Source organism: Mauremys mutica, chromosome 3 (assembly GCF_020497125.1).
Source record: "Mauremys mutica isolate MM-2020 ecotype Southern chromosome 3, ASM2049712v1, whole genome shotgun sequence".
In the NCBI taxonomy this organism is placed as follows: domain Eukaryota; kingdom Metazoa; phylum Chordata; order Testudines; family Geoemydidae; genus Mauremys; species Mauremys mutica.
In genome coordinates this window covers 119589596-119613456 of record NC_059074.1, presented here as the reverse complement: position 1 = coordinate 119613456, position 23861 = coordinate 119589596, and the positions used below count along the sequence as shown (strand labels likewise).

The 23861-nt window shown below is 41.9% G+C and overlaps 1 protein-coding gene across 3 annotated transcripts in view; it reads right to left on the bottom strand.

The window, feature by feature from the left end:
* The window catches only part of TMEM181 (transmembrane protein 181), a 56159-nt gene that overhangs the window by 5800 nt on the left and 26498 nt on the right, over nt 1-23861 (bottom strand). For all 3 annotated transcript variants that reach the window (XM_045011310.1, XM_045011313.1, XM_045011311.1), the window contains exons 3-14: nt 23083-23135; nt 20746-20836; nt 20024-20145; nt 12479-12598; nt 9686-9766; nt 8669-8768; nt 7167-7297; nt 5518-5609; nt 4500-4557; nt 3436-3538; nt 3268-3319; nt 149-231 (exon numbers count right to left, since the gene is read on the bottom strand). In XM_045011310.1, coding sequence (XP_044867245.1) covers nt 149-231; nt 3268-3319; nt 3436-3538; nt 4500-4557; nt 5518-5609; nt 7167-7297; nt 8669-8768; nt 9686-9766; nt 12479-12598; nt 20024-20145; nt 20746-20836; nt 23083-23135 — 1086 coding nt within the window. The remainder of the gene's footprint in view (nt 1-148; nt 232-3267; nt 3320-3435; nt 3539-4499; nt 4558-5517; nt 5610-7166; nt 7298-8668; nt 8769-9685; nt 9767-12478; nt 12599-20023; nt 20146-20745; nt 20837-23082; nt 23136-23861) is intronic.

The window sequence follows — 23861 nt, the reverse complement described above, 5'->3', positions numbered from 1 at the left end:
TTTGCAGTCACTACCAACCCGGATTGGATTTGAACTGGTGCTCTAGAGGTGAAAGGCACAACTCCTGAGCCATCGTCTCCATACATTCACTTAACTGAAATAAGTTATCAATATTCCTAAATCACTGGAAGCCACAATGGAAGGATATAATTCTGATAATGAGTTGACAGCTCAGCTACAAAGTTGTCCTGTAGAACTCGTGCTCCAAAGCGTAGATAAAGTATAACAATGCTGTGGGAGACAAGACAGACACTGTGGCTATATGCACTGAACTGTAACAACATTTGAGGAGGTGGGTAATGGGGGAGGGGTAAGAACAGAGTTATAAGAAAAAATGGCACCTTGTCTTAGACTAATGCGACAAATCTATTCAGCTGCTTATTCTAAGATACATTGATTTCACACTCTTAATTTCAAAAATCAAACATTCTGAATTAGAAGTCAGTCAGTTGAAGGATGGGAAAATTTAGCCTATTTTTTCCTGGGTTTCCCATAAAGCACAATCCACGAAAGTCAGCAGTGATTTGACCCTACATTGATGGAAGGTGCGTATTAGAAACTAGTTTAAAAAAAAACATTGGCAATTCACCCCAACCTCTGAATTTCACATTGTCAGGATCCCAACTATACATATAAAATGATGGGGTCTAAATTAGCTGTTACCACTCAAGAAAGCTATCTTGGATTCATTGTGGATAGTTCTCTGAAAACATCCACTCAATATGCAGCGGCAGTCAAAAAAGAGAACAGAATGTTGGGATTCATTAAGAAAAGGATAGATAAGACAGAAAATACCATATTGCCTCTATATAAATCCATGGTACGCCCACATCTTGAATACTGTGAACAGATGTGGTCGCCCAATCTCAAAAAGATATCTTGGAATTGGAAAAGGTTCAGAAAAAGGCAACAAAAATGATTAGGGGTATGGAACAGCTTCTGTATGAGGAGAGATTAATAAGACTGGGACTTTTCAGCTTGGAAAAGAGACGACTAAGCAGGGATATGATAGAGGTCTATAAAATGATGACTGGTGTGAGGAAAGTAAATAAGAAAGTGTTATTTACTCCTCCTTATAACACAAGAAATAGAGGTCACCAAATGAAAATAATAGGCAGCAGGTTTAAAACAAACAAAAAGGAAGTATTTCTTCACACAACGCACAGTCAACCTGTGGAACCTGTGCCAGAGGATGTTGTGAAGGCCAAGACTATAACAGGATTCAAAAAAGAACTAGATACATTCATGGAGGATAGGTCCATCAATGGCTATTAGCCAGGATGGGCAGGGATGGTGTCCCTAGCTTCTGTTTTCCAGAAGCTGGGAACGAGTGACAGGGGATGGATCACTTGATGATTACCTGTTCATTCCCTCTGGGGCACTTGGCATTGGCTACTGTCAGAAGCCAGGATACTGGGCTAGGTGGACCTTTGGTCTGACGCAGTATGGCCATTCTTATGTTCAGCACATGAAACTCCACAGGTGAATGCTGCCTTACAGACAACTCTGCAGGGTGGACTTCTCTCTGGTAGATACATGTCCATAACTACAGTCTGATCAATGTGATGGTGGCAGTAGTGGACAGTTCACTCTAAATACCTCACGAAAGGAGGTTACAGAGCAAGAGGTGCTCACCAGAGGACAGATTAGCAAGCCACTCCCGGTTATAGGCAGCGACCACAATACGGTTTTAGAAAAAGTGATTTACAGAGGCAACCACAATGTGGGCTGTGTTGGCAGCTTGCCAGGACCCCAAAGGTTTTACCTAATTTACAAAAGAGTGAAGTAGATTGCAGCTGCCCCCATCTTTAATATGGAGGTGTGCCTCATGGATATTACAAGTCCCAACATGAAATGCTCAATCTTGTTCTGACGACCCTCACAGACTGATGCATACCAGGTCTTCTCACCGGCGAGGGCTGCATCTCCAGGATGAAAATAAATGCAGCCACAAGCAATAGTATAGAAATCTGTGAGCTATATTTAGCCGTTGGCTGCCTCAGATTTTATCAGAGTGGATACCATCTCTTTCCAAGGTCTAACACCAAATCTGTCCCAAGACAGGTTCAGTCTCCTCTTAGTTGATGCTGTAAACCACATTTCTTTAGTCTGTTCTAGATGGAACCAGTTTTCCCTTTGATAAGAATATTCTAGATAAACCACTTAAGTTTAGAGTAATAGCCCCTTGCTTTCAAACAACGTTCATAATGACACCATCAACCCCATTCGCTGAATGGAACAATCCCATATGTTTATGGCTCTTATACACATTCCCCTTTTGCAACATTTTAAGGCTGCCATAAAAGAGCAACATAAGTCAATCTAATTTTTTTCCAAAAGGAGGAAATCATTTTCATGTCATGGAGAGTCAAGTGTGGGACTCCACAAATCACAGAAGTCTGAACATTTACAGACTACTCAACTCTCCCAGATGTTCAGCACAATTGTATTTTTTTAATGCAGGCATACAGAGTAGGTTTTTAGTCACTCATCATTCTACTTACCCAAGAGCTTCACTGCCAGTTCACCAATCTCTTCTTGGCCTCATTGATTCAAGACATTAAACAGGTCAGAGTGGGATGTCTTCATTTTGGGTTATCAATGTTCTTTCCCTTTCTCCTTCCCTTCTTATAGAGGCCATTTGCCCCAGAGTCTAGGTTAACTAAAAACTCCCTGCATCCCTTAAAAACAGGCATTGTTGGTGCCCCACTGGCTTTCCTGGGCTGAAGACAGAATTTAATGGCAGACTTTCAAAAGAAAAAGCATGAAAGCCTTGTGACCATCTCACAAGCTTATTGAGCTCTACTGTTCTGAGAAACAAATTATGAAATCTGTCTCAGACAGTCTGCCTGGACAGCAACAGTGCATCACAGTGCTAGCTGAGTCAGTGCATTTGCTTTTAAAAAAGGCTCTTTATTTTTTATAAACAGAGGGTCATGCACTTTCCAAGATCCACAGCACTGCTCTAGTGGGATATCAGTAGGAATTTTTTGGAAAAATAAGGACACAAAGATCTATTGATTACGGAACTGAGTGGTGGAATTTATTATTTGGTGAGTGCCAGTAGCGTGCAAGATTTTAAAGTGTAGTTTGGATGCAGTGGCATTTTTAAGAATGAACCCAGAGAAAGTTGTGAATGGATAACCTGCTCTAAAGGTGCATCATTTTACTGATAATTTGATTGCCAAGGACTGTTTTTCTTTAAGAAAGTTTTACAAAGCTATAAATATTACAATGCAGAGAATATGTACTTTAAAGAAGTCTTACCTAATGACAAGAACTACAAAGGTCAATGCAGTCAAGAATTTTAATCTGAGATCTGGAAGGATTAAGAACAATCGTAAGTCATTTGAGAGCTTACACCCCCTGCCCCAAATATCTAGCCATCCTTGGGGGAAACCCATTTGAAGGAAACACGAAGAAAGTACTGCTTACCAACATAAGGCATGTTGCGAAGCTCTGAACACGCCCTCACTATCAGGAACAAAAGGTACAAGATATATACAGTTGCCACCACAAGGAAGAAGATTTTCATTCCCTGTAATAGAAAAAAAATATAATATAGTTTTACTGAACAAGAGTTATCCTATTCTTTCTTCCTTCAAATCCATCCCAGAGACAGAAACCACCACCTCCAAAAGCATGATCCATTTGTTCAGGGCAATTAGGCTGGAGGAAGGAAGCATGATACTCCCTTGTCTGTAGCAAAAGTGGCTGTGGTGGTTGTGTCAATTTTGGGATGTGGCACAGTGGAGAGGGTGTTTCATTAGCAAAGGTCACTTCTTTCAGTTGAATGGTTCAAATCTCAGAAGTTTTTTAAAAATGCCCACACAGCTCTGAGAAGCAACAGGAGGCTGTACAGAACTGATTTCTCCTACTGAAGGGAAAGTGGAGATTTACTGAGAAGGCCAAATGTTCTGAGAATAGAAGGTGTGGAGAACTAGGAGGCCTAACAAGGAGCTCATTTTTGGCTCTCTGAAAGGTAATGAATATATTTCTGATGAGATCCAAGATGCCCTGGGTGATTTCTAACCAGAAACTACTCAATTGCAAACAATCCAAACGGTCTTCCCTGGGGTGACAGCTCAACATTCACAGTATGGCCTTCTTTCTTAATAGTGCAGTAGGCCTATAGAAACACGCCTCTTCGTCCAAAAGGAAACATTCCATGTCTCTAGTACAGAATATGCAATGGAGGGAGCATCTTTCTATAAACACACAAGTCCATTTTAAATATATTTGCATTAGCCAAACAAAAAATCTGAACAATTTTCCTTAAAATAGTGAAAATATATTTTCAGTCTTCAGATCTTCCATTCAGCACTTGGCGTTCTTTAAAGTTTTACAGCAAAAAAATAGTTACATTTCAGCCTGAAGAATATAATATAATGTAATACTAAATACCTGACAGATCTCTTCACACACCTCTTCCCCAGTCTTACCTGAGTAGATGTACAAAATCCATATGGAAGCGTCAAAAAAGTTTGATTCAAACTTACCTGAAAATTACCTGTGTCAACCCTGAACTGGTATGTTGGATCATGTAGTTCATTAACACTAGAAAAGATCAAAGATCAGGAAGTAATCACAGTTCTAATGGTGTCAGGTTAAACCCGAAACATGCATTGACGAAAGTCACTATTGGAATTCTAGTCTTGTTCTACTGAGATTATGGCTACTGGGCCAGATCCTCAGCTGGTGTAAACTGGTAGTTATACTGATTTTAAATTGAGACACATGGATTTATACCAGCTGAGGATCTGACCCATTGATTTTACTTGTCATTTATGTGGGGATTCTGGGTTTTCAGCTATTCTTTATTCATTTTCTGTGTTTATTTTTGGCTACTTTAAAACATAGTAATTTCCTACAAAACTTGGGTTTCACAGATTTATTGGAGTTTGATTGGAGCAATGAAAAAATGCAGGATCAGACTCTTCACTCATTATCAAGTATGTATCCCTTATAGGACAGAAGGGCAGTCTCTGATTTTAATAGCATTTTCCTGAAGCTGCCTAGCCTTCCACCTTAACCACCCCACCGTTTACTTCCCCCTCAAAAAAAACCCAAAATATAAGAGGGACACAATTGTGGGTAATGTACCTTAGAAAGCCACATCACTCAAATGGTGAGGTAGTTGTCTGGGAGCGGGATGTTTCTATCTTTATGTTAGCTTATCAAATTGGAAGGAATTCAGAAAAGAACACCACAAATTATTCAATGGTCAGAGGGACTGATATAAGAGGAAAAATTCTACTTGGAATCCTGTTCTAAATTGAACAAAACACTGGAGAATGTATTGTAGGGAGCCATTATGCACTGGCTGTGTGTTATTAGGGCAGCCATTAGAGATTTAGTCTCAGTTTACAAAATGGGAAGATCTGACAGAACTGGTGTAGCTCAATTTCTGGATCACAATTAAAACATCAAAAGACAGACATCACTAATTGTAAACCACCTCCTCTCTCCTGAGCAGCTTTTTCTCACTAATACTTAGTGCAAAGAGAAATTACTTACGTTTGCCATATTCCTAATGTAACACAGGCCAACCACAGAAGCCCAACGATAAAGAATTTGGGAAAATAGAACGTTAAGCATTTCCTTTCTCCCTGTTGAGGAAAGAAGAAGACAGGTTAAGAACATGTGAATTCACCTCAGAAAGAATGTTAGTTCTCAACACATTAAAATAGGAACAGCCATGTGACGTTATTTACATGAACCCAAGCTGTGGATGTGCCCCAGAGACTTTACTTAAGCTAACAATTTATTCCATCACTGCTACAAGCCTGAACCAAGAACTTTGCCATTACTGTATGTAATTAATTCCATTTAACCAATTTTAACTTTCATCTATATTTCTTTCTTTTTATGAATAAACCTTTAGATTCTAAAGGATTGGCAACAGTGTGATTTTGGGTAAGATCTGACTGGTATATTGACCTAGGTCTGGAGCTTGGTCCTTTGGGATCGGGAGAACCTTTTTTCTTTTACTGGGATATTGGTTTTCATAACCATTCATCCCCATAAGGAGTGGCGCTGGTGGTGACACTGGGAACTGGAGTGTCTGAGGAATTGCTTGCTTGACTTCTGGTTAGCCAGTGGGGTAAAACCGAAGTCCTCTCTGTTTGGCTGGTTTGGTGTGCCTCAGCAGCGAAGGAACCCCAGCCTTGGGCTGTAACTGCCCTGCTCTAAGCAACTGTTCCTGAATTGATACTCTCAATAGTGTCCTACCTAAGGCCGCTTTGTTACAAGCCATACTTCGGGTTCACTCCCAAAGTGCTTTTTAAAAAAGCAGCATCTGCAATTTATTTTGTAAGATCCAAAGCTCACTACAGAGTGTATAAAAAATATGTTATAATCACATGTATGTTAAAACAAAGTAAGGATATTACAAGATCTGATGCACTTCACTGATTCTGCAGCTGCAAAATCCACTTTTTTCCATAAAATTTGCTCCAGAATTTGAGTTCTCTCTTTTTTTTTTTTAAGATTATAATATGTATGGTTGCAAAAAAATAGCTTTCCAAATATGAACCAAGTGGAAACTACCGCAGTGTTGCTCTGCAACTAGTCTAGAATAAGAGCTGAGAGGTGTGAACCACGCCAATAAGGCTGTGCCAGAATAGCTCAGTATTTCACTGCTAATCATTTTAGCCTCAAAGTCACATGACAGCATTCTCTACGGCGGTACCTGAGATCTCTCTGACACAGTTTAAGGAAGGCAGCAAGCCGATCCTTGGTATCAAAAAAGTGGAGAAACACTGCTCTATAACAGAGCCCTGTCTCTTCCCTAGCACAAGGGACAAAGCACCCAAATGGCTAACCACAAATCACATATTCAAGTCATAATGCAAACAGTACAACACTACATCAGGCTTTGTCACTCTGTGAATCCATTAAACAATGAGCTAGAATATATAAAACAACTTATCTGAAATAAAATGGAAGAAATGAGTTTAGCATACGGGACAGAATAAAAAGTCACATTACACTGTGTATAGAATGAGTTTTGTGAACACTTTCATATTAGGCATGATTTCATTTTGTTAACAGCTTGGAAAAAGTGTACCACATAAATCAGGGAGAAAAATTAAAACTGCATAATGCAAAACTGAATTAATACTAATATATCTGCAGCAAGTACTGAGTAATTGTCCTCTCCTTACCTGCACTCGTATCCCGTGGTAGACACAGAGCCAGAACAGCAGCAATGCACACAGAAACACAGACTGAAAGAGGTCATCAAGCATTCCAGGAAACCAACTATTCACCAAAAATGAGAGGGGGAAAAATGGATCTGTAACAGAATGGAAGAAAAATCATAGAATTTTATTTTCTTTTTCAATTTTACCCATCAATCAAAGGGGGAAAAAAACCTAAAGGGTCTTCAGAAAACAAGCAGATTTTTCAAAATCTTAACAAGTGGCACTGCAGTTGGCTGAATCTGAAAGTTCATAACAAATACAAGGCACCTCCAACAGGTATTCCTCCCTGTGCTAAGCAATCACATTAAGATTTTCCCCAAGATTTCCAGTAGAGTTTGTGTTTTGTTAGCCCTTTAGTTAGAGGGCACCTACTACACAACTGTTTCTTGCTGGTTGCCTAAAGTCAGGTCTCAGTGTAGTTCTAGTGTTAAAGTTCTGGGGACATGTAACACAGCTGCTGCTGCCTGAGCAGTCCCTCATGGCCAGAGTTCCCTTTGCAGCAAGCCCCCTCTGTTCTCTCTCATCAGGACCACTTACAGACTCCCCACAGACTCCAGCTGTGGCTGGTTTAATGCCCACAAACAGTCGCATCAATAAAGTCCATCACTGCAATCCAAAGGTTCATACTTCTCTCTGGCTCTTCTGCCATCCATAGCCTGCTCTTCACAAGGTTGCTTCTCATAACTGTCTCTCCCTAGATTTTAGCTTTCCAGCTCTGGCTTCCTTCTCCTGTCAATGTCTTTCTCCTGTTCTGAGGGAGAAGGCAGTCTATTCACTGGCCTCCTGTGAAGAGCTCCTCCTAACTGCCTGGAAGTGAGAAGAGCCCTGCCCCACCCTACACTACAAGGTCTGGGACCTTAAAGGAACAGTGTCCTTGTGCTTTCCTCCCACACAACTTCTAATTCCCTGGGATGGTCTCCTCTCTTCTGCCACCATGCCACTTCCTGGGCCTTGGTTCATTCAAATTCCTTGGAACAGGGTCCTATGGGCCCCCTCTTAAAAGAGCCAGTACACCTCATTACAGGGCCAAATGCTATTTTGATATCTACTGGATCTCTCTAGCAATTTGGCTTGGTTTACAAGCTAGAGACTAAAAGCAGCCTCCATGCTTAATTGAGGAGCCACTGGTATCTCAGTGCCTCCAGAGAGATGCTCGGTTAAATGCAGAGGCTGGATAATACTACCACCTTTAAAACAGATAATACAACATTTATCTGATTCAGAATTGTAAACAATCAGGAACAACATTTATTTGAAAGACTGAAAGGAAATGAAACCCATCTGATTATCATGGTGTCTGGCCTATTGAAAAGAAGGGATTTATTTGTATATTTTTAAAGAAATTCAGTGAGTACATGGCTGAATTTTTATAAGCAGTCACATATTTTAAAGGGGCCAAGCTGACTGTAAGATAACCCTACAAAAATGGCATAATATATATACACACACACACACACAAATACCATTATAAAGCAGCAACAGTGGAAGGAGGATGGACATCCATTTTTGTTCAATTCCCCAGTCCCTCATGGAAAATTTCCGGAGAGAATGTGCAAACAGACACTGCAAAAAAACAAAAAAAATGTATTGGCAACTGCCAGTTACTATATTACATACATCAACCTTCATCTATCTTGTCCTTCCTAGCCTTAGCAGAGCTAACAGAGACTAATACACTAACAATGTACTCAACAGAGCACACTTCCTTTTGAGTAAGATTTTATCACTGGGAGTCAGGTCTCCAAGGTTCTGTCATTCTGATATGTTGTGTGACCTTGAGCAAGTCACTTAACCTCTGGGACAGCCTGAAATGGAAACCAGCATCATTTGTGTGATGCTGCCAACTTACTGTTTGATATTACTATATAGACTATAACAACATACCAATATCTGCCTAAGCTAGCCAACAAACTTCACTGAGAGGTCAGGTCATGTACCACATTCATTGTTACTTGATAGAAGAGGCGTGTGTACACACACACACACACACCACACACTTCTAGAAAGTGTGTAGCAGCACCCACTACATTCAAAATTACATTAGGACTTTCATTCTAACCCAGTGTTTTCATTCCTTGTCAGAAATTTTCCACTCCAGTTTTTCAGAAATATTTCATTACTTGGTCTCAACCCCGAGATGAGTTTTTTCTTGAAAGTCTGAGCAATATTCTTTCAGCCATTTTGAGTTGTACAAAGTATATGATTTTTCCCATTTGCAATACCACCCAATCCAAAAAACACTCAAACACGGCTGGACTTGAAAATTCAGGTTCAACTAAACCCTTCCATTGTTTGCAGAAATTTTAAAACACAAACTGAATTATAAGTATTTTTTAAAATGGTTTTGCACATGCACAGTAGGAGGCTTTGCTAATGTTGAGAGCTAGGATACCAAACACAGGACTGGGTAGCAGTTGAATTCGCAACCTGCACACCTATCCCCAACCCTCCAGAAAAGTTAAGTAAGAGACTGTACTCACAGTGACCATGAAAGTAAGAACTACAAAGACAAATCGGAACCAGATTTCCACTTGTGAAAAAGAAGGGTTGTAGGTTTTCCACTACAAGATAATAAAAGATAAATTATCATATTAAGAGGAAGCTGATAGAATTTGCATAACATAACAAATTCCTAGTACTTGCAGACACAATATTGCATAAAAGTCTTACAGATGAATCCACTGGCTTTCTCAAGTTTAACGGCCAAGCCATTGCAAATTCCACTGCACTACCTTAGAAAGATTAAGGCTAATTCATGCCTCGCTGCCTCCTCCAACCTCGATATTGTTATGAAAATTTCAATACATAAAAATAGAGCTAAAGCAGCCTACTGTTCCTCATGCTTGGTACTAAGTTACAGGATAAAGAAGCATAGTACATTCTCAAAGTGTGAGCATACATGACAAACCACACACTAAGGCAAAAAAAAAAAAAAAAAAGGATGAAACCAACATAGGTTAACTTCCCTTTGTTTAAGACTTTACAGTAAATTCATCAATTGACTCAATCCACTGCAAGCTTCTTTATTTTTGAAGACTATGCATGTTTGTAGCTGACTACATTTGCTAAATTAAGAAGAGATGAATGATTGCTAATTAGCTCATTTATTTCCCCTTCACCTGGTTTTTGCCTCAGGAAAAAGGAACGCAAGTTCTAAAAACGCACAACTAACTTAATTTCCTCCCCCATAACAGGTATTATGGATAAAATGTAGCTTATATAAACTTTTACAAAGGATCAGGGTTTAAGTTATTCTGTGGTCCACATAGACTTTAAAGGAGACTTGGAAAATGGTTATAAAAATAGTTATACAAATGTACAAGCCCAGGCACAAAAAAAATCTACTCACCAACACTCTCTGGCCCCTGTGTGACTTTGGGCATGTCACTTCACCTCTGTATGTCACTGGTTTCCCTCTTTGTCTATCTTGACTATTTAGACTGCAAGCTCTTTAGATCAGGCACCATTTATTTTGCACTACATGTACAGAGCCCCACTATGCTACACACTGTGCAATCTCAGCTGGGGATACTAGAGACTCTGGGCAAACAGAGTTTTGCAAAGCTGCCTTAAAGGTCATGTGCAAAGCAAGATGATAAAGTCTATCGCAGGGATGGCCAATTTGAACCTGAGAAGGAACCAGAATTTACTAATGTACATTGCCAAAGAGCCACAGTAATACGTCAGCAGCCCCACATTCACTCCCCTACCCCCATTCCCAGCGTCTCCCACCCACTGGCAGCCCCACCAATTAGCACCTCCACCTCCCTCCCTGCACCTCCCGATCAGCTGTTTCATGGAGTACAGAGGCTCTGAGAGGAGCAAGGGCATGGCAGGTGCAGGGGAGGGCACGGGAAGGGGAGGACTGGGGGCAGGGCCTGTGGCAGAGCCAGGGGTTGAGCAGGGGGCACTCCCTGGCACATTGGTAAGTTGGTGCCTGAAGCTCCAGCCCCGGAGTCGGGCCTTATACAAGGAGCCGCATATTAAACTTCTCAAGAATATATGTGGCTCCAGAGCCACAGGTTGGCCACCCCTGCTCTATTGCTTCACTAATGTGCTGAATACTCTCCACTTACCCAGCAAAGAGGTGCATTCAGAGTATAAAGAACTAAAAACTAATATTTTGCCTTTTCATTTTAGGTCCCTGCATGCTAGCAGCTGTGACACACAGAATGCTATCTGTTGGAATATCATAGCACAGCAACCACTGCTGGAATATACACCCGGCCCGCAGCAGCATAGGCGGGATCAACTTCAAAGTTTCTTTTTGTATATTGGCTTTGGAGTCACTCAGCACAAATTGGTGAAGTACTGTAAACATTTTGTTTTGCAAGTCACCTTTGTACACTATGGTTTATACTCAGCATATTTCTTCGGAGAGAACGGCTCTGCTTGTCTTGGGAGGAAAGGAAAAATACACTCAACACTGTGTGTGCAAAAACACCCAAACAAAAACAAGAACAAAAACCCAATCAAGAGTTTCCTGCAATGATAATTTGCTAACCCCATATGCTTTTGGAAAGTCTGAAGAAATCCTACTAATCTCAATACACCTACCATAACAGTTGTAAAAGGCCAGTATGTGTTTGGGGATGTAAGATCTGAATTCACATATTAACCTGTCTAAACGAGACATTTCTTGTCAGCTCAGATCCCAACACTGCAATCAGTTGAACATGGGAATAACAGAAATGCAATTTTTGGATTGCCTATTTGTATGATAATAGCCAGGAGGCTTTTCCATTTTACAATTATTTCTTAGCAGTGCTTGCGTTCAGAGCTGTAAGAACAAGACATGGGTTTCATATGTGCATTCAAGTTTTTTTCAATGGTGTGCTTTGTAAGAAAATATAGAATGGCTTTCTGAACAGGCTTTCCTTATCCACACTAAGCAGAACTGTTCTAGCTGTAATCATGTTTGAACAGCTGTTGCTAGCTGGGTGTTAGTATGGCTTTCCAATGGCTAATAAAGATTTCTAGAGAACAGCACTACAGACTACCACTCTAGGCAAGCACAAGTTCATAACAGTTCTGACAGAAGAGAAGAGTTCTTCTCCACACTAGTCAGGGAAATTGTGCTAGAACTTCGACAATGGCAAATAAAGTATGTTTACAATCTCAGTGAGGATAGGGCCTTAGCCTCCACACGTTCTCTGTGCAAGTGTTTCACTTTCAAAAGGCAAATGACGTACATTTTACTATGGTTAAAGTAGCCTTCCACAACAATAATTAAAACTGAAGATTTTTTTGCTAGCATGATACTGTTCACTTACTGTGAAATTCACATTCTTGATGGGGTACATCAGCTTATTCAGATCCTCAAAACCAACAATGACTTCGTACTGAGTGTAAGTCAGGTAGCCAAGGTGAACCACAATGATTTCGGCACATTTCTATGAAAACACACAGTAGAATCAGAATACCTCATAAGAGCTTTATGCTGTAATTTATATTTAAGGGCTTACACATTACGATTCAATTACCAAAAAATGACTAACAGCGAAGTTATAATGGATAAACAAATAAGGAGATTGAGAGAGATTCCAAATCATTTTATTTAAGGCACTCAAAGTAAAAGTTCAATGGGTGTCAACTGCCCATCAGTCAAAATACAGCTATATTTCTCAGTATCTAAGTTTAAGATCTTCTGGTACCATTAATTTTTTTTTTTAAAAGATGACCTGCAAAAGACAAAAAGGGGTCTTTTTTAATTTGATGTATGAATAAAACTTGAAAGCTTTCCTTAAGAAATGGCTGCTTTTTTTATATATATTATAAATTTCTGATCTTTGATGTCTTCTGTTGTGTTATCTTTCACTTTGAGATAGTTATCAATTAAAAACACTAAAAAACTGTCTGGCTCTGAAGCGGTATGAGGTTCTGCTGAGGATATCGAAGCAAAGGATCAGAGAACTTTATACCGACTTTTTAAAAAATGTTAATGTGGGTCACTTCTTAACCCACATACAGCACAAGGAAATCACATCCTCCACAGCCAACTAAAAATGTACAGAATCACCAACAATGGTTTTTTGAGGAGTGGAGGAGCCCCCAAATAAGTGACATTAGTTTTAGATTTGTCTGTGTGCTATTCTTTCTTTCAGTGCCAGAGAGCTAAGGAGAACATCAGAAAAATTCTAACCTTTCCAAAAAAGGTTAGCACTCAATGAAGGATATTTATATGCCTTTGTACCTATTAAAACAAAAACTGTAAACACATGAGCAATTAAATGCTCCAACAACTCAGCGGCAGCAGAAGTGCCCTAGGCTATCTTTGCTCAATCCACTATTTCCCCCTGATTATCCAGCAGATTAGTTCGCCATGCTGTGGTAATTTTCAAGTAATTGCACAATATATCATCTATACCTAGGGCCCAAATTCATGGTTCATTTTGGTCAATTTCATGGTCAGAGGAATTTTAAAATAATAAATTTCATGATTTCGCCTATTTAAATATGAATTTTCACAGCGTTGTAATTGTAGGGGTCCTGACCCAAAAAGGAGTTGTACAGGAGTCACAAGGTTATTATAGGGGGGTTTGCAGAACTACTACCCTTACTTCTGTGCTGCTGCTGCTGCTAGTGGCAGCGCTGCCTTCAGAACTGGGCAGCTGGAGACTGGCAGCTCCTGGTCAGAAGCCCAGCTCTGAAGGCAGAGCTGTCGCCAGCAGCAGCACAGGACTAAGGGTGGCATGGTATTCAGAGCTGGGTGGCCAGAGATGAGTGGCTGTTGGGCAGGCGCCTAGCTCTGAAGGCAGCACAGAAGTAAGAGTGGCAATACCGCAACCCCTCTAAAATAACCTTGCAACCCCCCTGCAACTCTCTTTTGGGTCAGGACCCCCAATTTGAGAAATGCTGGTCTGCCCCCTGAAATCTGTATAGTATAACAACATAAGAACGGCCATACTGGGTCAGACCAAAGGTCCATCTAGCCCAGAATCCTGTCTTCCGACAGTGACCAATGCCAGGTGGTCCCAGAGGGAATGAACAAAACAGGTAATCAAGTGATTCATCCCCTGTAGCCCATTCCAAGCTTCCTGCAAACAAAGGCTAGTGACACCATCCCTGTCCATCCTGGCTAACAGCCATTGATGGATCTATCCCCCATGAACTTATTTAGTCCTTTTTTGAACTCTGTTATAGTCTTGGCCTTCACAACATCCTCTGGCAAGGAGTTCCACAGGTTGACCATGTGTTGTGTGAAGAAATACTTCCTTTTGTTTGTTTTAAACCTGCTGCCTATTAATTTCATTTGGTGACCCTAGTTCTTGTGTTATGAGAAGGAATAAATAACACTTCCTTGTTTACTTTCTCCACACCAGTCATGATTTTATAGACCTCTATCATATTCTCCTTTAGTCATCTCTTTTCCAAGCTGAAAAGTCACAGTCTTAATCTCTCCTCATATGGCAGCTGTTTCATACCTCTAATCATCTTTGTTGCCCTTTTATGAACCTTTTCCAATTCCAATATATCTTTTTTGAGATGGGGCGACCACTTCTGCATGCAGTATTCAAGATGTGGGCGTACCATGGATTTATATAGAGGCAATATGGTATTTTCTGTCTTATTATCTATCCCTTTCTCAATGATTTCCAACATTCTGTTCGCTTTTTTGACTGGCACTGCACACTGAGTGAATATTTTCAGAGAACTATTCACGACTCCAAGATCTCTTTCTTGAGTTGTAACAGCTAATTTAGACCCCATCATTTTATATGTATAGTTGGGATTTTTTTTCAAAGGTGCATTACTTTGCATTTTCAATGTTGAATTTCATCTGCCATTTTGTTGCCTGGTCACCCAGTTTTGAGGGATCCTTTTGTAGCTCTTCGCGGTCTGCCTGGGACTTAACAATTTTGAGCAATTTAGTATCAGCAGCAAATTTTGCCACCTCACTGTTTACCCCTTTTTCCAGATCATTTATGAATATATTGAATAGAACTGGGCCCAGTACAGACCTCTGGGGGACACCACTATTTACCTCTCTTCGTTCTGAAAACTGACCATTTATTCCTACCCTTTGTTTCCTATCTTTTAACCAGTTACCAATCCCTGAGAGGACCTTCCCTCTTATCCCATGACAGCTTACTTTGCTGAAGAGTCTTTGGTGAGGGACCTTGTCAAAGGCTTTCTGAAAATCTAAGTACACTATATCCACTGGATCCCCCTTATCCACATGCTTGTTGACCCCCTCAAAGAATTCTAGTAGATTGGTGAGTCATGATTTCCCTTTACAAAAATCATGTTGACTCTTCCCCAACAAATTACGTTCATCTATGTGTCTGTATGTTCTTTACTATGATTTCAACCAGTTTGCCCGGTACTGAAGTCAGGTTTACCGGCCTGTAATTGCTGGGATCACTTCTGGAGCCCTTTTTAAGAATTGGCATCACATTAATTATCCTCCAGTCATTTGGTACTGAAGCTGATTTAAAAGGATAGGTTACAGACTACAGTTAGAAATTCTGCAATTTCACATTTGAGTTCCTTCAGAACTCTTGGGTGAATATCATCTGGTCCTGGTGACTTATTACTGTTTAGTTTATCAATTTGTTCCAAAACTTCCTCTAATGACATCTCAATGACACTTCCTCAGATATGTCACCTAAAAAATAAGGTAAATGCACACAAAAGACCAGATTTCATGGTAGGATACCAGATTTCACAGTCCATGATGTGTTTTTCATGACCGTGAATTTGGTAGGGCCCTATCTATACCTAGTAAGAAAGGGACATGGCTTATGTTCTTAAGTCTGCCCATTTGTAAGCAGTCTCCATTTCGACCAACAAGATTGCAGTACAAATACACAGGGCCGTGCTTATCCATATGAAAAGTATGCAGCTGCATAGGGCACCAGGAAATTCAGGGCACCAAAATTCCTGATGCCCTGTGGAGCTGCATGCTTCTCCAGCCGCTGCTCTGGCTCTTCCCCAGCTTCCTCCGGCTCTTCCCTGCTCCGCCCATTCCCTGCCTCAGCCCCGCCTCAGCCCCGCCCCCACTCCCCTGAGCTCTGCAGCAGGGCCGGGCCTGCACTCACCAGTGGCGGGAAGTGCAGCAACCCAGCCCCAGCCACGCCGCCAGTGAGTGCTAGGGGGTGGTTCCCCGCTGCCCCCCAAGCCAGCCCCATTCCCCCCCGCAGAGGCCTGGGCCCCACACCCCCCGCAGGGGGGGCTGCGCAGGGCCCCAGAATTACTAGGAACGGCCCTGCAAATAGAAACTTGTGCAGGGTGCAAAGGTATAACTCCAACAGCTGTAACATTTCAGTGGATATCTCCCAGGACAGTGCTGGGAACTGGAAGAAGGCAGGGGAAGAGATACACTCTGGTACTTCAATTCCTTTCACAACTAGCAATGGAAATCTAGGTAGAAAGAAACTAATTTCCAGACACTGGTCAGGTGAATGACATTTATTATCTTTCCCATTGGTCCTGACTAGTCATCCAGAGTTCAATGTTACTGAGTAAGACCCAGAGTTACCGTATTTTCCGGCGTATAGGGCGACGGGGCGTATAAGATGACCCCCTAATTTTACAGTTAAAATATAGGTTTTGGCCTATACTCGCCCTATAAGACGACCCCCCCTTCCGAGGGGGGGAGCCCAGAGCCTTTTAAATCCCAGCCGCAGCCGGGAATCAGAGGGCTCTGGGCTGCCCGCTGCGGCGGGCAGCGCAGAGCCTTTTAAATCCCAGCCGCGGCCGGGAGTCAGAAGGCATCCGGGCTGCCCGCTGCGGCGGGCAGCGCAGAGCCCAGAGCCTTTTAAATCCCAGCCGCGGCCGGGAGTCAGAAGGCTCTGGGCTGCCCGCTGCGGCGGGGAGCCCAGAGCCTTTTAAATCCCAGCCGCGGCGGGGAGTCAGAAGGCTCCAGGCTGCCCGCCGCGGCGGGCAGCGCAGAGACTTTTAAATCCCAGCCGCGGCCGGGAATCAGAAGGCTCCGGGCTGCCCGCTGCGGCGGGGAGCTCAGAGCCTTTTAAAGCCCAGCCGCCTGCTGTTATACCCGGCGTATAAGACGACTTCCGATTTTGGGGGGTTGTTTTTTAATATAGAAAGTCGTCTTATACGCCGGAATATACGGTAATCTAACTTTCAACATGTATATAGTATAGACACTTTACTGGTTTTTGGAAGAGACTACTCTTGAAAGAGTGAGAGTAATAAATCTTTGGAACAATTTTTACCAAGGGTTGTGGAAGGTTCTTCATCACTGGCAATTTTTAAATGAAGATTGGATGTTCTTCTAAAAGATATGCTCTAGTTCAAACAGGAATTATTTCGGGGACGTTCTAGGCCCTGGGTTATGCGGTCAGACTAGATCATCATAGTTGTCCCTTCTGGCCACAGAATCTATGAAAGATACCAGACTGTCCTCTAGTCTCTGTTGCTGTCAAAGTGAGTCAACAGAACCAAGAGAAACAGAAGGTGCATGATACTGTTGTGATAATGCATGAAACTTTCATAAGCACTTAAATGACCAGGAGCCTAACCAATGAATGTCAATAGGATTTGGGTTCATAAGTCATTTAGGCACTTTTGAACATTTTACCTAATCTTTTTATTATTTTCTTTTTTACATCTTGTAGAGGGGGATCACAAGCCAGAAAACTAGAAGCAGCATCTAGACTGACTTAAGACATTCAAAACATTCAGAATGCCCACGTGTAAGTGAGACAAAGTGACCAAGCAGAGACAGAGCATCTCTTAACACACTCACATGTTACAAATATTTGAAATATTTCACTAAGACTTCCAAAGAAATAGCCTGATGGGACAGAGGAGAATTTGGGGGAATTTTTGGGTCACAGGTTGGTAGGACAGGGTGGGTCTCACACTCCTCTAAAACCCTTCTATACTGAAATCCTTAAAGAAATACGATCAGTCATGAAGGATTGCAAGAGGAAGGGGAAAATGGAGTGTGCAAGATTCAACTGACTTGAGTCAGCCTAAAGGCTAACTAATGCTTGGGGACTTAAAAGAAAAAAAAAAAAAAAAAAAAAGAATCCAGCCGAGACAGGAAAAAATGTCAAGTCCAGAATATCTGACTTATAATTAGGGCCCTACCAAATTCACGGCCGTGAAAAAACACATCCCGGACTATGAAATCTGATCTCCCACTGTGAAATCTGGTTTTTTGTGTGCTTTTACCCTATACTATACAGATTTCACGGGGGAGACCAGCATTTCTCAAATTGGGGTTTCTGACTCAAAAGGGAGTTGCGGTGAAGGGGTGGGGGTGGAGTCACAGGGTTATTTTAGAAGGGAGGCACGATATTGCCATCCTTACTTCTGCGCTGCCTTCAGAGCTAGTGGCCGGGCACCCAGCTCTGAAGGCAGCGCCCCGACAGCAGCAGCACAGAAGTAAGGATGGCTTGGTATGGTACTGCCACCCTTACTTTTGTGATGCTGCCTTCAGAGCTGGGCGGCCAGAGAGTGGCGTCTGCTGACTGAGGACCCAGCTCTGCAGGCAGCAGCGCCATTTTCATGAGACTTGGTAGATCTCTGCCCTCCTGGTGGGAGACAGGAGTTTTGTTCAGTGGTCTGCCCTTTATGAAGCATCTAGCCAGGTAAAATACTGGCTACAGCTGTACTCTCCTGAACAATTTCAGTTGCCATTGGTGAGAAAGCAGGTGTTTCTGAGCTTTGTTCATGACAGTGTGGAGACTTAATAGCTCAGGAGATTGGTATGGGAATACAGAGCATATCGCCTCCAGATCATCTCTTTCAAACGTGACCCAGCCTGGGAGTCAGATTTGAAAGAGATCATCATTATAACTGTTTGGTAATCTCTGTGAAATTAGTTGTTCTGTTCAGTTTGTGGTGAACAGATGCAGTATTTACCTACTCCATCTGCTTAAAAATACTGAGATTACTTCTGTGTTGCTGCTGGCGATGGCTCTGCCTTCAGAGCTTGGCTCTCCGCCAGCAGCCACTGCTCTCCAGCTGCCCAGTTCTGAAGGCAGCGCCGTCACCAGCAGCAGCGCAGAAGTAAGGATAGCAGTACCGAAACCCACCTTACAATTATCTTGAGACCCCCCCCACAACTCCTTTTGGGGTCAGGACCCCTACAATTACAACACCATGACATTTCAGATTTAAATAGCTTAAATCATGAAATTTACGATTTTTAAAATCCTATGACCATGAAATTGACCAAAATGGATGGTGAATTTGGGAGGGCCCTAATTATGATATATGGTCCTCACTGTGTAATTAAGATCATTCTTCTAAAGAAAGTCTCACTCATGAGGAGCTGTAGTTTCATGGCTCTTCAAGTTAAACTAACTCAAATCTTAGATACTGACGAAAAGGTAGGTTAGAACTTTAGAACCTTAAATGAATACACCTGAATAATGTTTTGTCTCAGACTCAAGGCAGTGACTATATTACAGCATTCTGATTCTTCCATTTAGGATCTGTCCACATTAATACTAAAACAGTGCCAGCAACAACTGCGTTTAAACACAGTCATGTCCAGCTGAGTTTTACCATTTTCCCAATGTGGAAAGGATTTTTTTTTTTTCTGTAATTCAGTTCCATTCATGCTGTTGACAACCTGAAAAGTATTCTATATTACGGTCTGGTTACTATGGATCTCAAAAGAAGTCATGCCACACAGCTGGAGGAAGCCATATTACAACCTTGCTAGCAAAATCCAAGAAACACAGTATTACTAGCACAACTGCAAGCATAACGTAGACAAACTCTTACTGCAAGTTTTCCCCTGTGGCCTCCTTATCAGGTACTTTCCCCACATCTACAACACACGAGTAGTTTTAAAAGAATAACCTTTACAATCAGTGTTGTTTCAAAAAAATACTTACTTGTGCACAGTTCAGCATTCTCGTCCGATTGTAAACTTGTTTATTAATGAACGATGAACTTCCATTTTCTTCTACACCACGTATTTTAACTGTCATAGTAACATTTGTTTTGAAGCTGGATTCTGTAATTAAAGAGAAAAATATTAGGTTGTTGTCCAAAACAAATGCAGAAATGAAATCTCAAATAGAATTACTAGGTGCAGCAATACTCCCATCTTACTGAAGCGGATTCAGGTATGCATTGTTATAGTAGAGAGGAAAAATCTTGCATTCCTGACTTGGGCAAGAATTCCCATTGAAGTCAGTGTGGTATTCAGTGCAATTAGCAATACCTGATAATGTGATCTGAGAAGCTGAGTGTTAATCTATAGTCAATATCTTCTAACATCAACTAGTCTAATCCCAAAAAGAGGAAGCTAAAGAGAGAGAGACAAACACACAACACTACTGCTTTAGCAAAAAGTATAAAAAACAACTTTGAAATTTCCCTGCAGCCATTCCCTTCGATTCTTAGCTAACAAGTCAAGTTCTGCATATTTATTGTGATGGGTGGGTTTTTTCCATGCATTTTGGATCCAGGTAAAACTACATGATAATATACATGACAGCTAAGTGAAATACAGGTCAACTACTGTAACCATAATTGATTTGTTATACCTACTGTAATAAAATTCCAGGATAACATCAGTTTTCTGAAATAATAAATTGGACAAGGTGCTTACCATCAGGCTGATCCAGCTGAATCATACATGTCAGCCACAGCTGCTGATTATAAGTAGACAATGGTTTTGAATTTAATTTAAATGGCCTCATCTGGAAGAAAACAAGAAGCATTTGAGGTAATTCACGTTCATCCTACTGCACTAGCCATTTGGACATGCAACAAATAAACACTTCTGTTACCGTTCTACACTTCTGACAGAAAAGCATGGGTTTTTTTTTAACCCATTAAATGATCAGTTGTCGGTACAGTGCCGGTGGTGTGAACAACACCCTTGAATACATTTAATTTTAATCAGCACACAGAGTTTGTGTAGCTTTGAATTAAGAAGAGACAGAAGTATTTAAAGAAATAAAAGCAGCAGCAAACAGTTAAACAAAGAGAATGCAAGTATAGAAAGGAAATACCGTTTTATATTTTCAAATCAAGTACCAAAAGTAGTTTATTTCTAGCTCTACACTTCAAAAGTCAGAGTTTCGGTCATCAAATTGCTACATGTCAAGCTTATTCAACTCTGTGTATTAAAATGGCAGCCATTTCCCCATGGATGTTCTAAAACTTTCATATTCCTTTTAAAATCATGAAATAAGAAATGAATAGGTACAAGCTGCAAGCAGAAATAGGTCAAATTCTGAATGGATGTTTTCCTAAAAGATATACTCTAATTGAAACAGGAATTAATTTAGGGAAGTCTTACTACCTGTGTTTTATACAGGAGATCAGACTAGATGATCATAGTGGTCCCTTCTGGTCTAGAGTCACAGTTTACAAGGAGCAGTGGTAGAAGAGAAAGGGTTGGCTTTTCCTTGCCATACCTCTGCTCATCTGGGTACAATAAGTGTATAAGAATGGTTTCTGTTCTCTAAAACAAATATACATAGGTGGCAAGTTAAATATAGAGAGCACAGGTACAACATTTAGGGCTCAACAAATTGAACACATAAATTGCTTTGAAATAATAAAGTTAAGTACTGTCCCAAATCCCCCATCATACTACTGCCGAAGGTAAAACTGGAGTGGATATAGGAAAAAAACAAGAGCTAAGATGCAGGAAAAGTGCAGAGCCTTAAAAGTGAGGATGTGAAGGTTGCTTTTAGGATACCAGATCTCAGGTGTTTATTTCATATCTTTCACTTACCAATGAACAATTGCCAAGAAAAAAAAACATTCCTTCCAGTTGACAGAATTGAAAATGGATGTGGGGGTGTTAGTCCTCATTGAGGACTTTTTAAATTCTCTGCTTTCAATTTCCCCTCCACCCCACTCCCTTAAGGATGCACATTGTGGTCGTCTTTCTTGGCTAAAGAGCGATGCATGGGTTCTCAAGGGAATCCCACACTTTGGTTGGCCACAGTGTCAGCTGCAAAGCAACTCTGCCCTATCACAGGTCTCCCTAACTTACCAGCCTGGAGAAGAACTAACAGACTAGAAACCAATGCTGGGTACTCATGAGTAAGGCTACGTTTTAGTCACGGGTATTATTAGTAAAAGTCACGGACAGGTCACAGGCTGTAAATGAAAATTCACGGCCTGTGACCTATCCATGACATTTACTATATACCCCGACTAAAAGGGGGGGGGGGAGCCGAGGGAACTCAGGGGGACGGCCTGGGGGGGCAGCGGTGCGGCAGGTGCTGGGGGGGCACAGTGGGTGCTGGGAGGAAGGGCCAGGGGGTGCAGCGGGTGCTCGTGGATGGTATGGAGGGTGCTCGGGGGGTGGGCAGGGGGCACAGTGGGTGCTGGGGGGGTGCAGGTGCTTTGGGGGGAGCGGAGAAGGCTCCCTACCTGGTTCCTGAGCTCTACTTGCTGCCTCCGCTCCACCCCAAGCCCCAGTTCTACAGCTCCCATTGGCTGGGAACTGCAGCCAAAGGGAACTGCAGGGACGGTGCTTGCCAGCAGAGGCAGCACATGGAGGTAGGAGCTGAGGGAGGGGAGCCCATCCGCTCTCCAGGTAAGCACTGCCCAGCACCCCAATCCACAGCCCTGAGGCCCCCCACACCCAAACTCCTGCTGCTGGGGGGTTCAGGGGCTGCCCAAGCTGCTCAGGCAGCCCCTGGGCCAGGCCCACCAGCCACTGCACAAGTCACAGAGGTCACAGAATCCATGACCTCTGTGACAAACACAGAGCTTTACTCATGAGGCAGGATAAAGAACTAATCTGAGAAAATTTAGCCAGTGAATTCTGAATTCTCGTGCAAGTTGGAAAGCACAACACCACACAGATACAATTTTCCATTTAAAAATCTGACTTAAGCATGTGTGTAAATTAGTAAAATACTTTTTACCAAATAAAGTCATCAGTGCCTGCCATGTAACAACAATATAATGTAGTTCTTACCTTTAAGTTATTCAATGTAGCTGTTACTGCAGTGGATTCAATTACACTAGGACCTAAATGATAGTCAAAAGCAGAGAAGACAGTACTGAAGTAAATCCATAAATGACGACATCATAGTAAGATAGTTATACAAGTCTGAAGTATCTTTAATCTCAGGATTCAAAGCACTTTGCAAATATTAGTTATGCAATATCCCAGTGAAGCAGGCAAATATTACACAAGGGTACTGATGTGTAAACTGAGGGGCAAGTCCCTTGATAGCCATGCAAGGCCACTTAACAATTAAGTTGCAGAACAGGGGCTAGAAGTCAGAAGTGCCAAGTCCCAGATCCCTACTCTACCACATGCTACAAATGCATTCAAATAAGACACTAGATATTTCCTTCCAACTACATTTTTTTTTTACAATCCTATTAAAAATTCACAGCCCACCCCAACTAATAAATTGACTCTGCTACATTTGTGATTAATAAATTATTTGTAACTGTCCAATAAAGACTGGTGCTGTGGTTAATACCTGTATCTAGATCAGGCCTGCACAACATGTGGCCCGTGTGGGCTCACTGTGTGGCCCGCAGAGGATGAGTAGGTGGGCTCACTGTGCGGCCCATGGGGGGTGAGTAGGCAAGCGGCGGGTGAGGGAGGGGGGCTGAAGAGGCGGGTGGGCAGTGGCAGGGGGTGAGGCAAGCCAGGGGGAGGATGGGGGGCTGAGGAGGCGAGCAGGCAGGCAGTGGGGCAGGGGAGGCTAGGTGAGCTGGTGGGGGGGGGGAGGAAGGGCT